Source organism: Ochotona curzoniae, unplaced genomic scaffold (genome assembly GCF_017591425.1).
Source record: "Ochotona curzoniae isolate NIBS_2020 unplaced genomic scaffold, NIBS_Ocur_1.0 contig_2861, whole genome shotgun sequence".
Lineage (NCBI taxonomy): Eukaryota > Metazoa > Chordata > Mammalia > Lagomorpha > Ochotonidae > Ochotona > Ochotona curzoniae.
This window is the reverse complement of record NW_024465620.1, coordinates 1718775-1734885: the sequence shown is the minus strand read 5'-3', so window position 1 is coordinate 1734885 and position 16111 is coordinate 1718775. Positions and strand designations below refer to the sequence as shown.

Here is a 16111-nt window from a genome sequence, read left to right as displayed (position 1 = left end):
ATTCCCAGTTTGGGGGTTTTGTTTTGTTTTTTTATTGAAAGATTTATTTATTTGAAAGACAGAGTTACAAACAGAGGGAGAGACTGGGGGTGGAGAAAGAGAGAGAGAGAGAGACAGACCAACCTACTGCTTATCTGCTGGTTCACTACCCTAGACAGCTGCAATGATGAGGCCTGGACCGGGCTGAAGCCAGGAGCCAGGAACTTCCTCTGGGTCTCCCACGGGGGTGGCAGGGGCCTAGGAATTCGGCCCATAGTCAGCTGTTTTCCCAGACACAGCTGCAGGATTGCAAGTGAGCAGCCACGACAGGAACCAGCAACCACATGGGATGCAGGCACTGTAGGCAGCGTTTTAACCCACTGCATTGCACCGCTAAGCCCCGTCCCTTGTGAGGTTTTGTATCCTGTGTTTAGCGGTTTCTGGTCCAAGTTCATGAAGTAACCAAAGACATATGTCCATTTCTGTCAGCACCCATTACCATGACCTTCAACACTGGCCGAGGGGGGTTAGGGGCACCCTGGGGGAACCAAGCAGCCTGAGGCCGAGCTCGGCCTGTCACGGCTGGAACCCCTAAGGCTGACTCCAGGGTCGCTCTCAGCAGCCTCCAGCTCCAGAGGCACAGGGGCACCGCAACCCACCCCAAGCTCACTCAGCTTGCCCAAAACTTCCTGAGGACTCCTTCAGGCCACACCGAGAGCTGGGCTTCCGCATGCCTGTCCATCACACTGTGAGAGGCAGGAAGTCCCTCCCTCGCATGTCCACACCAGGCAAAGCTGATTCTGCCCCAGGCACAGTGGCCACCGCCCAGCTCTCACCAGCCTGGCTACACGGCCTTGGCTAATGGCATGCGCCCATCTCGGGCCTTTGCCCTGGCAGCTCCTTTGGCCTGGCACATTCCTCCATCCTGTTCCTAGAACTGACTCAAAAGGCAGAGTGACAGAGATCTTCCGCCTGCTGGATCCTTTCCCAAGTGCCCATGACAGCCAGGACAGAAAAGATGAGAGCCAGGAGCTCAACCGTGTCTCCCACACAAGCAACAGGTACCCAATCCCCCAACCCCCTCCTGCTGCTTCCCAGAGTCACTAGCAGGAAGCTGGGATGCTCAGAAGTCAACATCTTCCAACCATCAAGCTTTCCTCATGACTCCAACTCCAACGGTACTTCGCTTCCTAAGACAGCCCGGCCTGGTCCACCTCCTCCACTCATCACAGCAGGAATTCCGCCTGCCTCTCCGATGACGCTCAGGAGCTCTCTGCTACCCTCACAGCTCAAGGACCAGTGGTCCAAGAACCCTCCAGACAACTGCCTTGGACTTTGTCCCCTTCTCACCCTGCCCAGGTCTCAACCCCAGGCCATTTCCTTTAGGAAGCCCTCCCTTTTTCCAGCTGCTCAGGTTCTCCTGGTGCTCACACAATCCCTCCATCACCGCTCATCCCCCACCCTGAGCTGAATGCTGGTAAGGCCAGGCCCACGGCCATCAGGATGTGCACACGGGAATGCCTATCTGTCTGGAGGTGGGGCACATCATCACAGGGTGACTTAAGGTTTCCACCTCTTACACTGGCCGCTACGGGGATTCGGGCTACACAAATGCTGACTCAGAAACCAAGGCGGCCTGGCAAGACAAGGCAAGGCGAGAAGAGAAGGCACGGGGCAGCCTGGCCTGGACAGCTCCCACCCCGAGCAATCAGCTGTGCATCCCAGATGGGAGCCCTGGGAACCTAGGTGACACCTCTGGAAACTCCCGCCTCCCCAACCTGCACCCCTGGGTCCCCAGCACCTCACCCGGCCACCAGGATGCGGGGGATGTCGGCAGCGAAGGCCTCACCCATCTCGCGGCTGCCCACGTTGGCGATGCAGTGCAGGGCCAGGCACATGAAGGTGGGGTTGCGGCTGGCCAGGTCGTTCTTGATGGCGTTGTTGATGAGGCGGATCAGCTCGGAGTTCGAGTTGACCAACACCGAGATGAACAGGTAGCCCTGGGGACAGGGTGGAGGCAGTCGGGTGGGAGCCCAGGGCGCAGTGGTCCAGGCCCTTCCCATGCAGACCCCAGAGCCCACCTCCCCTCCCTCGGAGCCCGGGCTCTCGCTGTGCACATGCAGGTGTGAATACACGTACTATCTGCTTCTCTGTGTACTTATTGGAGCTGAGCAGGTTCACGGCCTCCATGTGGCCGAAATCAATGTCGTGGCCCAGCAGGAAGATGAAGAGCAGCTTGCACACGTACTTCTTCTTGCTGTAGCCGTCCAGGGCCTTGTCTCCTGGAGCACAGGAGGGGGCCCAGAGGAACCAGCATCACACAGACAAGTCCTGAGGGCCACCCCCTCCCTCATGCCTGGGGTACAGGGCCTCCCCCCACCTTTAAACTTGGAACGGATGTTGGCCAGTTCCTTGTTGATCCTTTTAATCTCCGCCTCCTTGCTCTTGCCTGGGAAGAAGAGGAATTGGGGTAGGTGGGCGGGGCTGAGGAGAGGGCCCGCCCGGGTATGGCCCATCCCAGACTCTAGGGCTAGCAGGGAACCCACACCTTTGCACGGTGGCTAGCCTAGCCTCCTCCCAGGCCAGCCTCCCTGGGCGCTGCTGTCCCTGCTCCCAGCCCTGGCCTGGCTCTTGGTGCCTGTGACAGAGGCCAAAGGCTCACCCCCTGTCCCGAACATAGCCCCACAAGGTCACCAGGTCAGACCCCTGGGTGCATTTGCCCCCAACTTGCCTATCTAGTCACCTTCCACTTCCTCTTCCTCCCTCGGTCCACCTGGGCATCCCTATACCTGCTCCACTCACAGGTAACCTCTCTGAGCCAGTCCTCCCATGGGGCTCAATAGCACCCCCTTCCAGGTACACGCTGACAACACCATGGCTGGATCTTGCCCACCCCCATGCCTGCTGTGTCGCCCTCATGCCTGTCAAGAACGCTCATTCCAGACATCATCATCTTGCCCAGCCCATGCCACAGCTCATTCAGCACCTCTGACAGAGTCTGGGGGCCCTCAGCCGTCATTCAGGCTGTCCCCTTCACATCCGGGCTCCACCTTCAGAACGTGACCCCCGGCAGATGCTCCAAGACCATCCTGTCCACACCAGCCCAGGATCCACTTAGCCCTCCGCCCTGCACCCAGTTTGCTACACCAGGGCCCTGTCCCTGGGGCCTGAGCCTGGGAATGCTTGCTGCTCCTCACTGCCCCCCTAGAATCTGCCAGACCAAAGCCTCTTCTTAGGCCACGTCTGTGTGATCATCCCAGGGGCTGCTGTCACCTCCTCCAAGAGGTGCGGCGGAATGCTTCAACTTTTTCAGATTTATTTGAAAGGCAGAGTTGAGAGAAAAGGACAGAAAGAGAAATCTTCCACGCACTAGTTCATTCCCCAAATGGCTGCAATGGCTGGAGCTGGGGCAGGATAGAGCCAAGAGCCAAAAACTTCCTCCAGGTCTCCCATGTGGGCGCAGGGACCCAAGGCTGTGGGCTATGCTCCACCGCTTTCCCAGGCCAAGCAGGGAGCTGGATGGGAAGTGGAGCAGCCGGGACTAGAACTGGTGCTGTTATGGATGTCGGCACCAGAGGCAGCAGCCTTATCTATACACCACATCTCTAGGTGCTACCAATTCTGTAAAAACAATTTCATCTCATTATGCTTGGAGAATTTTCTAAACCCCTGCCCAGGTTGCCTTACACTGCATCCTCAGTGTTTGTCAGCCCCCACCTCAGCATGAGGCAGGCAGCAACTCGCCAGCGGCCACTGCCCAGCAGGAGCTCTTCCAGCGTCGGCTTCTCTGATGAGCAGTGGCCTGCTCTGGCCAATCTGTGCCAACCATGTCCCTCAGCCTGTGGCCAAGTGTGAGTGTTCTTGCCACGAATGAACGAACAGAACATGCCAGCCTGCCTTACTCCCAACTCTCAGATCGAGAGGCCCCCACAAGCCTCCAGAAGCCCCTCTGGTGAGCTGCCCGAGGGCTATGGGCCAACAGGAAACCCTGGGGTCTCTGTCCAACGTGTGGCCTCAATCAGGAGTCTCCCTAGGGCTGAGACACGGCCTAGGTGGGCCACACAGAGGAGGGCTGCAGGTAGCAAAGACACGCAGGTGTGGGACACCTAACGCAAATTGTGTCAGGATTACAAATACTGGGGCTGGGTCACAGCATGATAAACTGCTGCGTGCACTGCTGGCATCCCACACGGGCATTGGTTCACGCCCTGGATGGTGCACCTCCAATCCGACTCTCTAATCCGACTCCCCATTCATACACCTGGGAAAGCAGTGAATGATGGCCAAGGGCCTGGAACAGTAACCCAGTGGCTAAAGTCATCACCTTCAACATGCTGGGATCCTATAAGGACACCGGTTCTAATCCCGGCAGCCCTGTTTCCCATCCAGCTCCCTGCTTGTGGCCTGGGAAAGCAGTCGAGGACGGCCCAAAGCTTTGGGACCCTGCACCTGTGTGCAAGACCCGTAAGAGCTCCTGGCTCCAGGCTTTGGATCGGCTCAGCTCCAGCCGCTGTGGTCACTTGGGGAGTGAATCATTGGACGGAAGATCTTCCTCTCTGTATATGTGACTTTGCAATAAAAATAAATCAATCTTAAAAAAAATGATGGCCCATGTCCTTGGGCTCCTGTGCCCTCGTCGGAGCCCCAGAAGCAGCTCATGGCTCCCAGCTCTGGACGAGCCCTACTCCAGCAACCGCAGCCACTTAGGGAAGGAACCAGCAGATGGAACTGATCTCTTGCCTGGCTGTGGCTCCTGACTGTAGCTTCCTGCCAATGCATACTGTGGGCACAGCAGACGTGCATTAAATGCATGGCTCCCCGCGCCAAGCCTCCGGCCCAGGGCCTGGCTGTCACAGGCATTTGAGGAGTGAGCCAAGGTGGGGGGTGGAGGGAGTGACCTCTCTTCTGTGTCTCTATCTCTCAAGTAAAAATTCTAGAAGAAATTTGATGTTTCCTCTTTTTTTTTAAGGGCTAGTAGAGGGCCTAGTGCAGTGGCCTAGCAGCTAAAGTCCTTGCCTTGAATTCGCCAGGATCCCATATAGATACCAGTTCTAATCCAGCTCCCTGCTTGTGGCCTGGAGAGGCAGTCGAGGACGGTCTAAGGCCTTGGGGCCCTGCACCCACAGGAGTGGACCAGAGGAAGCTCCTAGCACCTGGCTTCGAATAGGTACAGCTCTGGCCATTATGGCTGCTTAGGGAGTGAATCATCAGATGGAAGATCTTCCACTCTGTCTCTCTTCCTGTATATCTGCCTTTCCAATAAAAGTAAATAAATATTAAAACAAAACAAAAAAAGGCTAGGGCTAGTGAAGTTAACTGCATGTGAGGTCTCGCGATGCTTCCAGTGGGAGGCGCTGTGCTGGCTTGCTCTGCTCCTCTGAGCGCTGTGCCGTGCCCCTTTAGGATGACTCTAGGGCAAGTGCGGCAGAGCCAGGCTGTGCCCCTTCTCTGGAAGGCAGAGGCCTCAGGAAGGGCGTGGAGGACGACAACCAGGAGAGACAGATGAAACCATCACTTTATGAGGCCTGTGGAGCCTCAGCAGCCATCCAAGCCTAGTAATTTATTAATTGTATGTTTCCTGAGGCCGTGCATGCCGGGCCTGGAGGGGAGGCACCGGGCACTTGTGATCTGCCTCCAGGACTGGCCTGTTTAGGGCCAGGCTTGGATCCCCAGGGGCCGCACGTCTGGGGGGTCACGGAGGCTGCATGTTGTTACTGGGGTCTGAGGAGTAGCAGACAGAGGCAGGGACATCTGAGGAGGTTGGGTCAGCCAGCACCGGGCCTGGGAGTGGCCACGCAGAGTGGCCTTGAAGGGGCCAGAACAGCGAGCTGGGGAACTGGAAGGGCTCTCTCTACAGCATAGGGCCGGCCGTGTGGCCAGGAGCATTTAGGGTAGAAGGAGACCTCAAAGAATTCACAGAGGGGCCAGTCCGGGGTGCAGAAAGCGAAGCTTCCATGGGCAGTACCAGCATCCCACAGATGCACTAGTTAAAGTCCCAGCTGCTTCACTTCCCATCCAGCTCCCTCTTGTGGCCTGGGAAAGCAGTGGAGGACGGCCCAAAGCCTTGGGACCCTGCATCCGCGTGGGAGACCTGAAGGAGGTTCCGGGCTCCTGGCTTCGTATCAAATCAGCTCAGGCCATTGTAGTCACTTGGGGAGTGAATCATCAGACAGAAGGTCTTTCTTTCTCTCCTTTTCGCTATATATCTGACTTTGCAATAAAAATAAACAAATATGTCTAAAAATGTTTATTTTGGTGCAAAACATTTTGGAAATTTGGGCATACAAGGGATCCTTTTGTTTGTTTCAGGTTTATTTATTTATTTGAAATGTGAGAGTGACAGAAACACACACACACGAGAGAGAGAGAGAGAGAGATCTTCCACATACTGGTCTATGTTCCAGATGGTTGCAACAGCTGGGGCTGGTCCAGGCTGCAGTCAGACACTGGGACTCCATGCACGTGGCCGGGACCCAGCGTTTGCACCATAACCAGCTGCCTGGCCAGGCCCCTCAGCAGGAGGACCAGGCCCTGAACCAGCACTCTCCCCAACAGGACGCAGGCGACCCAAGCAGCACTTCAAAGTCTATCCTACAGTCTTCAAGCAACCTATGCAGGGTGTGTGTGGTGGGGGCAGGCGCCACGGCACAGTGGTGGTGATGTACTGGGGGCGCAGCACCCTAGATTAGGGTGCTGGTTCATGTCCCAGCTCCATCTGGGATTCCAGCTTCCTGCTACTATACATGCTGGCAGGCAATAGGGCACTGCCCAGGTGGCCAGAGCTTAACCACTCCAGCTGCCCACTCCCGCGTGGCCTCCTGTGCTCGCAGGCGCCTGCGCAGTAATGCAGCCGTGGAAGCACTCCATCCCCCTTGCTCGGCCTTCAGGACAAAAATGCTAAAAATGGGACTATATATTAGGACGCATGAATTTCAAAGCAGTTCTGCCCCAAAATAAAGTTCTTTTAATTCCATTCCTCCAGGAACTTTTAAGTACCATCATATGCATATTAATATACACGAACTGAGACCCATATGGGATGCCACGCTTCATGGTGGAGAATTAGGCATCTGAGTATATTTCTTTTTAAAATACTTATTTATTTTTATTGGAAAGTCAGATAATCAGAGAGGAGAAGAGAGAGAAGAGGATCTTCCATACGATATTTCACTCCCCAAGTGAGTGCAATGGCCAGAGCTGAGCTGAGCTGAGCTGATCTGATCTGATCTGAAGCCAGAAGCCTGGAACCTCCTCTGGGTCTCCCACATGGGTACAGGGTCCCAAGGCTTTGGGCCATCCTCCACTGCTTTCCCAGGCCACAGGCAAAGATCTGATGGGAAATGGGGCTGCTAGGATTAGGACCAGTACCCATATAGGATTCTGGCACGTGCGAAGCAAGGACTCTAGCCACTAGGCTATGGCGCCGGGCCACACCGTCATCTTTTGAATTGCCCCCACCCAGCCAGCATTGTCCCCCTACAAAAGGGCACCTAGAGAGGACAAAAGCACCAGGCATGCAGCCCTGCGATGCGTGGCTCAGGGATCGGGGCTGAACTGGACAGAGCGGAAACAGGACCTGGGGGCTACCCAGTTCCAGGGGTTCAATATGACCACAGCTAGGGAGGTGCAGAGGAAGACCAGGGAAAAGAAGGGCCAGGCCACAGAGGGTGCCTGGGAGTCACGGGGCTGGGTGGGGGTGAAGGGGAAGGCAGCAGCTTGCCGCAGGCCAGCGCTGGCCGGAGCAAAGGTTAAAGGTGAGCTCAGAGAGGATCTGCGCCAGCTTGGGCTCTTGGCGCAGGCAGACGACCCAGTCCTGGATGCACAGGTGCAGGTCACAGCATGTTCATGTCGCCATCCGTCAGGGTGGGTCTGGGACTACCACCAAAGGCTTCCCGACAGACTCAAACCTGCCCTGGGGGGGTTCACGTGCTCTGGCCATGCGGCACAGGAAGTGCCCCGGCTCCGCACCGTGCCCGCTCCCACAGCCTCACAACCCCAGGGTGTCCCACCTGCCGGGACACACGCTGAGTGACCCCAGGCCACCACGCAGCCCTGGCCATCACTCTCTTTAAAGACTTACTTATTTATTTTATTCAACAGGCAGAGGTTCGGAGGGAGGAGGACAGAGACGGGGAGAGACCATGAATCCACTGACTCCCTTCCCAAATGGGAGCAAAAGGCACGAAGCCAGGCTGAAGCCAGGCACCAGTGAGCCCTGCCGAGCTCTCTCCTCTAAGCGCAGGCCCCCAGGACCTCAGCTCAATCTTTGCTGCCTCCCCCAGACCATCAGCCGAGACTCAGACAGGCACCCACACAGGAGGCCAGCACACATCACTCAACCCTGGCCACCCCACCCCCGACATCCTGATTCCACGATGTCCAAAATACACCAGCCTGCGGTCTGCAGCTGCCAGCATGGAGCAGGTGGAGTCCAGGGACTGAATCTCTCTCATGTTATTCCATTTTAATAACCTTAAGTTTAAAAACATCCTGAGCAAGCTACAATGGCCAGTCGAGCACCTGAATCTCATTTTGGCCGCAGTTTACGTCCTGATGGCCCCGCTTTCCCATCAGATCCCTTCCTGTGGCCTGGGAAAGCAGTGGAGGACGGCCCAAAGCCTTGGGACCCTGCACCCGTGTGGGAGAGCCAGAAGAGGCTCCTGGCTTCAGCTCAGCTCAGCTCTGGCCATTGCGGCCACTTGGGGAGCGAAGCAGCAGACAAGATCTTTCTTTCTGTCTCGCCTCCTCTCTGTATATGTGCCACTCCAATTAGATAAATAAAGAAATCTTCCAAAAAAAGAAAGAAAAAGAAAAAAAAAAGGTACACAGGGCTGTCTGGTAGCCTAGTGGCTCAAGTCCTCACTTTGCATCTGCTCAGATCCCATTTGGTAGTTCCAGTTCATATCCTGGCTGTTCCGCTTCCCACCCACCAGGATCCTATATGGGCGTCATGGGCAGCCTTGGGACCCTGCACCTGTGTGGGAGACCAGGCAGCAACTCCTGGCTTGGTCATCGTGGCTACTTGGGAAGTGAACCAATGGATGCCAAATCTCTCTCTCCCTGTCTCTCTCTCAGCAATTTTTTTTGAAAGATTTATTTATTTTGATTGGAAAGGCAGATATATAGAGAGGAGGAGAGACAGAGAGGAGGAGAGACAGAGAGGAGAATCTTCCATCCAATGATTCACTCCCCAAGTAAGCGCAACGGCCGGTGCTGTGCCAATCTGAAGCTAGAAGCCAGGAGCTCTTCCAGGTCTCCCATGTGGGTGCAGGGTTCCAAGGTTCTGGGCCATCCTCAACTGCTTTCCCAGGCCACAGGCAGGGAGCTGGATGGGAAGTGAAGCTGCCAGGATTAGAACTGACACCCATATAGGATCCCAGTGCGTTCAAAGTTAGGGCCCTGAGTAACTTTTAACTAAACTGATATGTATATATATTTCATGCTGGCTGCATGTTAAAACCGTATTTGGACCTACTGGGGAAAATGAAATAATGAAACTCTTCTCACTGGCAGCACCTGCTTTTTTCAGGTGGCAGAGACTTCAGCTCACTGATATGGCTCTCAGCTTCAGCGCCACCATGGCTGGCTGTCACCCCTGGTCAGCGCCCTGAGGGTAGGAATGGCTATGCTGGCCCCAGCCCAGCAGCATCCCCAGAAGCCTGGAGCTGTTGGCCAAGAAGCCAGCTGCTGTGTGGGTTCAGCAGGAAGTGGGTGGGGCTGGAGCCCAGGCCTGGATCTACTGGTCCAGTTCCTGGAAGCCTGGCACTGTATAGGGCAGGGCGGGCCCCAGGGATGGGGAGTCAGCACCCAGCACCCAGGGGGAAGTTACAATCTCACTGCAGGCCTTGAGGATTGAGGCCACCCTGACCCCTCCCTCCGACAGGGGCTAAGTGCCCCTCCAATCCTTCCCCACATCCCAGACAACTGAGCCACCATTCCCTGGCTTGGGCCGCTTCCTCTGCCAGGCGGCTGGCCTGCTTCATCTGCAAAACCCCAGGTCGCCTTTGGGGAGAGCCTCGGAAGGCCCCCGCCCCACACCCTCGCCTGACACCTCCTGTGCCCTGTCTAGACACCTATCATGCTCACCTGGGTACAGGCCACGTGACCCAGAACAATGCCCGGTCCTGGGTGGGTGCTCAGGCAAGAGCCACCCCCCCCCATCCATCCATTCAGTGAGCAAACAGCTCAGAGGCCTCCAGGACAGAACAGGGGAAGCGGGGCGACTGGGGAACAGTGGCAGCTAGCACCCCACTTCTGCTCCATGTCTCCCAGGCCTCCCTTGATACCAAAACCCCAGATAGCAGGCGGCCCAGTCCTGGCCTGGAGCAGCTCCCTGGCTGATAAGGGACACTGGGCGGGATTCCTGCTCCACAGGGCTACAGGACCACGCCCTGGGACTGGGGGCTATGGGCTGGGCCAGCCTCACCCTCTCCTCCGTCCAATGGCAACATCTGCCCTTCATAGCCTTCCTGGTGGGAAGCCTGGCCTCCAGCTCCTTCCAGACACCCCCATTCCTCCTCCACATTCTCCACTCATACTAATCTCTCACTCTCGCCTGAAATTACCCCATCGGCACACTGCACCCCTCTGCCACCAGGCCCCTGTACAACACTAGCCTGGCCTCTGCCCACCTCCCACCCCACCAGCCAGGACCCTTGCACTGCCTTCCCAGCTTGTCTCCACATCCTGTGGCCTGGCTTACCCCTCTTCCAGCATCGTGGCCCTCAATGGCCTCAGGACAGTGGCAAGTTCCTTCCACTTTTCAAAAAGAAGCAAGATGTTTATCGCATGCCGGGCAACGCCCCCTCAGAGGTATGCAACTCCGCAGTCTGTAGACACTCAGGCTGCCGGGCAGACCTCACCCCAACTCCAAAGTCCGTCCCTGTGGGTGGCAGCTCTGAGGGCATAGCCAGGCCCACCTGTCTCACTGTGTCCCCTTTCCCACCACCAGACCTGGAACCGTCCCTGACCCCACCCTAGGGCCCCTGACTCCATCTGCTATGTACTCTGCTCCCCTCCTACCCCAGGGGGTCCTGCAGCAACACCTGCTAGCTTTCTCTTTCCTCCCCCCACCCCATCCCATGAGCTTCTCCCCATCTCTCTCTCTCTCTCTCTCTCTCTCTCTCTCTCACACACACACACACACACACACACACACACACACACACACACACACAGTGCCAAGCCAGCACTAGTTCTTTCCTGCAGGCCTTCGAGGGCGGAGGCATCCAAAGGGTTCCCTGCTCCCGCCTTGGTCCCTAATTTTTGGGTTTCCTCCCAGCAGCCACAGGAATCACGGGAAACAACAGCTGGCCCCCAGGAAAGGTCACAGAGCTCACCAGGGCCCCCAGAGCCCCTCTCTTTGCCCCCATCTGTACCCCCTTCCCCTACCCAGCTCCTCTCTCCTCCCTCCACTCACAGCACCCCTCGCCTCCCTTGCTCCCACACGTTCCTGCCTCCCTCCTTGGGGACCTGCAGCAGCCCAGGTACCCAGAGCAGGGCCTCACACTGACAAAGTCCTTCAACTGGGTCATGGGATGGACAAATGAATGAAGCCGTGTCCTGAGGCAGTGCACTGCCATGCGTCCAGTCTGCCGCCCAGGATGGGTCACATGACTGGCCCAGAGTCCCATGGCAGGGAGCAGAGCCCCTCCAGGATGGTTCAGTGCCCGGGGCTCTTGGCAGCAGACACTCCACAGAGCCGCCACATGACAGCCAAGACCCTGCCTGGAGCCTCTCACACACACACACACGCAGGCTCTCGCCCACACCTGGGGGGTGGCACCAGCTGCCTCTCCTGACAGGTAAGGACCCTCATTGGTGAAGAACCCCCCCCCCGTCACCTTCAAGGTCACTCGGCTATGGAGTCCCCACACTCCAGCTCCACTCTTAACCTGGGTCTGGCTGACCCTGCCTGGCTGACCCTGCAGCCCCACGCGGGGACGGCATCTACTGGCACTCCACAGCTCCCAGCACTCATAGTAACTCCCTCCCAGGATCTGGGAACGACACGACAACCCCTTCTGCCAGGGATCCATTGCTGGGGTCACATGGGGGGATGGACCCAGACCCAGGTCCAGCTTGACCCCTGACCCCTCTCTCTAGGGCCAGGTTCCCTGCTCCCCCCATGTCATGCATCTCTCCCACAAGCCCCTGAGCCCTCCCACGCACAGCCTCTCCAGCGTCCCCTCCTCTGCAGGCCCTGACTCCCAAATCCCAGGTTCTCTGAGGCCCATGCACCTGCGCCCACTCCCTGCCCACTGTTATCGGGGACGCCTAGGACCCCTCTTCGCAGCTCTCCTCCCCCAACTCCCCAGCTGTCCACCACCCCCGCAGTCCTTAGTGCCCTGGCAAGCCCCATCCCTTCTATGACACCCCTTCTCCGCGGCCCTCAGGCCCGGCTCCCTGCCGACCCCCCTCACCCCCAAGCGGCTGCCCCCCATGATGCGCCCTGCGGCGGGGACTTTTGTAGGACACCTCCAGCTTTCCTCTCATTCCCAGGGGACACCTCCGTGCCTCCAGCCCCAGGACCTCACCAGCCTCTTCCCTCACCGGACTCCCGAGCCATTCGCGTCATCACCTCAAAAAGACACCTTACGACACCCCAACCCCCCCATTCCCTCACCCCAAAGTTTCCCCAGGAGCCCCTCTAGCGTCGCATCTCGACCGCCAAGGCTTTGTATCCCCGTGCCCGAGTCCCCTCCCGTGACCGTCCCCCAAACACCCCCAAATTCCGCGCTCCCTCTCCCGACGACCACCACCTCCCCCGCCGCGTCTCCTCTGCGCCCCCCGACCGCGAGCTCACAGTTCCGGATGTCGGAGATGAAGACGGCGAGCCCCCGCATCCCATCGCCCTTGGACACGGCCGGCATGATGGCGGTGGTGTCGGCTCCAGACCTCGCCGGACAGGGCGCAGCACAGCGGGCGCTGGCAGGCGGGGACCAGGCGGAAAGGACCCCACGGGCAACGCCGAAGCGCCGAGCCGGCCGAGGGGGAGGAGGGCGGACGGGCGGACGGGCGGGCGGGCTGGCAGGTCGTGGCACCGCCCCTGAGCCCGCCCCTGCTCTGCGCCCGGGCCGCTCTCAGCCGCCCATTGGATACGGGTGCTGCCGCTCAGACGCGAGCTCACGCCTATTCACTCCTCCATTGGCCTCACTGTAAAGGCACGGCACTGCGATTGGCCCAAGAACCCGCTATTTCCGTTCGGGTCGCGGAGGAGGAGGCGTTGCCCCAGAGACGGGCGGATTCCATGACGCACCATAGGGCCGCCCCTTCCGCGCGACCGAGGCCAACATTGATTGGATGTGGTCTCTCGCCAAGGACGTGAGAGAGGAACCTTAGAAGGCGGGATTTGCGTTGACCGGAACCAATAGGAGAGCAGACATCCCCCGCCGGTGTCGCGCATTCGCGGGACGCGTTCCACTTCCGCCCTTGATGGGGCAGTCGTTGGGGGCGGGAGGAGGCCGGCTATTGGTGGAGAAGGAAAAAAAGGAGGGGGCGTCGTCCAGCTGGGCTGGGATAGGTGGAGCGAGGCCTGCAATTCCCTGCTGCAGAAAGGGGGCGGGGCGGAGCCAGAGAGCGTTAGGCGTTTACTGCGCAGACGTGTTGTCTGTCCCCGGTCCCCTCCCTGCACCCCCGGAGCCCTGGGTTCCCTCTATCCCCCTTGCTGGAAAGTGTGTTCTCCCTTCCCGCGCGCCCGACCTGTCCAGGGAGACCTCGAACCCCAGTGCAGAGAACAGAGAGGTTGAAGGATTCGCCCGAGGCCACAAAGCCCGGGAGGGCGGTGGAAGAATCGGAATTTGAATTTTTCTTATATGCCCTGCTTCGCATTCTCCCCCACCTACCCGACACACAATGCCCCGAGCCCACCTGCCTTTAGAACAGCCATCAACACTACACCACCGATTCTCCCCCCTGCCCTCCTGGACCACAGCACTAGTTAAAGGGAGGAGGGGGCTCCGCAGGATCTTCCCAGCCCCCCAGTCCTACCACCCCTGGCTCCCCAGGGACACCTCGTGGCCTTGGCTTTGAGGAAGGCAGCAGCTGCCAGAAATGCAACGCCCCAGGCTATTGAGAAATTTGGGGCAAAGGAAACTGGAAGAGTCCATTGCAGCCGACTGCGGGAGGGCAGCACCAGACCATCCTACCACCCTTTCGCTATCTCACGAGGCCAGGCATTCTTGGGAAGGCAGGGTGTGCCTTCCTTGGCTCTTGCCAAAGTCCACTCGGAGAGGTGAAGGGAGAAGAATATTCCACACACACACGCCTCCAGCTTCAGTGGATCTGCCCATTTGGGGGCTGCCAGGACTGGGTCTTGGGAAAGTCCATTCTGGCTTCTAGCTCACACAGCTGCCTCAGGGCAGGCAGTGTACATGTCTTGACACCAGACGAATTATGTGGCCTTCCAAGGACTGAGGCAGTCTGTTTATAGCATGGCAAGAAGCACTTTCTCAGCAGAGGACGGCCCACCTGGCAGTGACAGTCGGCTGGGACAGCATGGAGGATGGGACTGGGAACCAGGCTTTGCTGGGTCTGGGCTGGGGGGCTGGGGGGCTGGAAGTAGCTACAACCCGTGTAGGTAGGGTGCCACACTCCCCAGCCACCGGGAAGCCCCGGCTTCTTCACTGCCAAGACATGACACCAGGGTGTAAATGAAGTCCAGCAAGTCCTGTCTTCAAGATTATCAGACGCAACACGAAGTAGGAACCCCCAAAAGCCCGCCAAGAAATGGCTTTGAACCACCAATGGATCTAAAGCAAAGCCAGTCAACAGTTTTCTCCAAAAATGCAGATTCATCACCCCACCATATCTTCCGTTTTGGCACAAGCCCCTCTCCACACACCATCCACACCCCCGTGGGAGCTGCCTCCCACCCCTCACCCCAAGCCCAAATCGGCCATCTGCCCAAGCCTTGCAACCTGTGGTCCCAGCATCACTACCTCCATCTGGCCTGGGGCTTTGCACTCACAGTCATGGCAGCTGCCCCGTCCTGACCGCTTGCCGCCCAGTCACCATGTGCACCCAGGGTCAGCAGCCAATGGCAGACACACAAGAAGCTCCAGAGGGTTGGCTTTGCTCCAGTCTGGCTCTGGCCCTTGCAGCCATTTATAAAGTGACCCAGTGGATGGAAGATTTCTGTCTCTCTCCTTCTTTCTGTAATTCTGCCTCTCAAGTATTATTTTTTTAATCTTAAAAACAAAATAAGACCTTGTACACACAGACTCTTCTTCCTTATTCTGCTAGCAACACGGTAGCCACATGGCGTTAGATACCAACAGGGACTCAGGGTTTGGGGTCTTCCTGAGGATGCCCACTTCACCCTGAAGATAAGAAACATAGGACCTTACTGGGGAGGAATCTCTGCCGTTGGCCTAAAACCTTTTGGGTGAGCTTTAATCCCACAAGACGGGCGTTGTTTAGGCAGAGAGAGGGGCCAGAGTGGTGGGCGGCCATCGAGTGGCCCTGCCATGTCCTGAACTCTGCCCAGGATCTTTACCACCACCACCACATCCCCCATGCCCCTCTGACCTCCGCACTGAGCCATGGGTGCCCGTTGTCCAGGCTGCCCAGCTTGGGAGACAGCCACACGCTGCTGTTGAATGCTGTGGAAGAGGTACATCTCATGACTGAGGATCCCCATCTCCCACTGTGGGTTCCTTCCCTGTCACGCCCCAGCCCCTTCGTGTTCCCTGGTTTCCATGTCTCTGGCCTGCCCCGTGCCCGCACTTCAGTCCCTAGCCAAACCCCCCACAGTGCCTGAAGTCCCTCAGGATGGTCCCGGCACTCAGTCCTCAGCCACCGGGCTCCTCCAAGTCCCAAAGGGAGGTTCATACAGATTCAAGGGCAAGGAGGTTAGGAGGAGTGGGGGTTGCTGGGTGACCCCACGGGGATCCCAGGAGGAGGGGGTGGCCAGAATCAGTACGCTTACCGCCCCCCCAGTAGTTAGACTGCCAGCAGAAGCTCCGAAGCAGGTTCAGGGAATGGAACCAGAACCTCCTAGGGCTGGAAGAATCCATGGGCCCCACCGGGGGGATGTCTAGAGCCTCCACCCCCACCCCCCTTCCTGGGGCCCAGTGGGAGGGTCCTTTGTGAGGCAGGCTGGAGGGGCCCAGGACTGGGAGAACAGAGGGCT

At 58.0% G+C, this 16111-nt stretch overlaps 1 protein-coding gene across 3 annotated transcripts in view; it reads right to left on the bottom strand.

Moving 5' to 3' along the window:
- The window catches only part of AP2A1 (adaptor related protein complex 2 subunit alpha 1), a 28945-nt gene extending 15921 nt beyond the window's left edge, over positions 1-13024 (bottom strand). For 2 of the 3 annotated variants that reach the window (XM_040977980.1, XM_040977981.1), the window contains exons 1-4: positions 12785-13024; positions 2360-2428; positions 2119-2261; positions 1786-1979 (exon numbers count right to left, since the gene is read on the bottom strand). In XM_040977980.1, the coding sequence (XP_040833914.1) occupies positions 1786-1979; positions 2119-2261; positions 2360-2428; positions 12785-12851 (473 nt within the window). In that variant the 5' untranslated portion in view covers positions 12852-13024. The remainder of the gene's footprint in view (positions 1-1785; positions 1980-2118; positions 2262-2359; positions 2429-12784) is intronic. The other variant, XM_040977984.1, reaches the window with a different exon arrangement.
- Positions 13025-16111: the final 3087 nt, after the last annotated feature.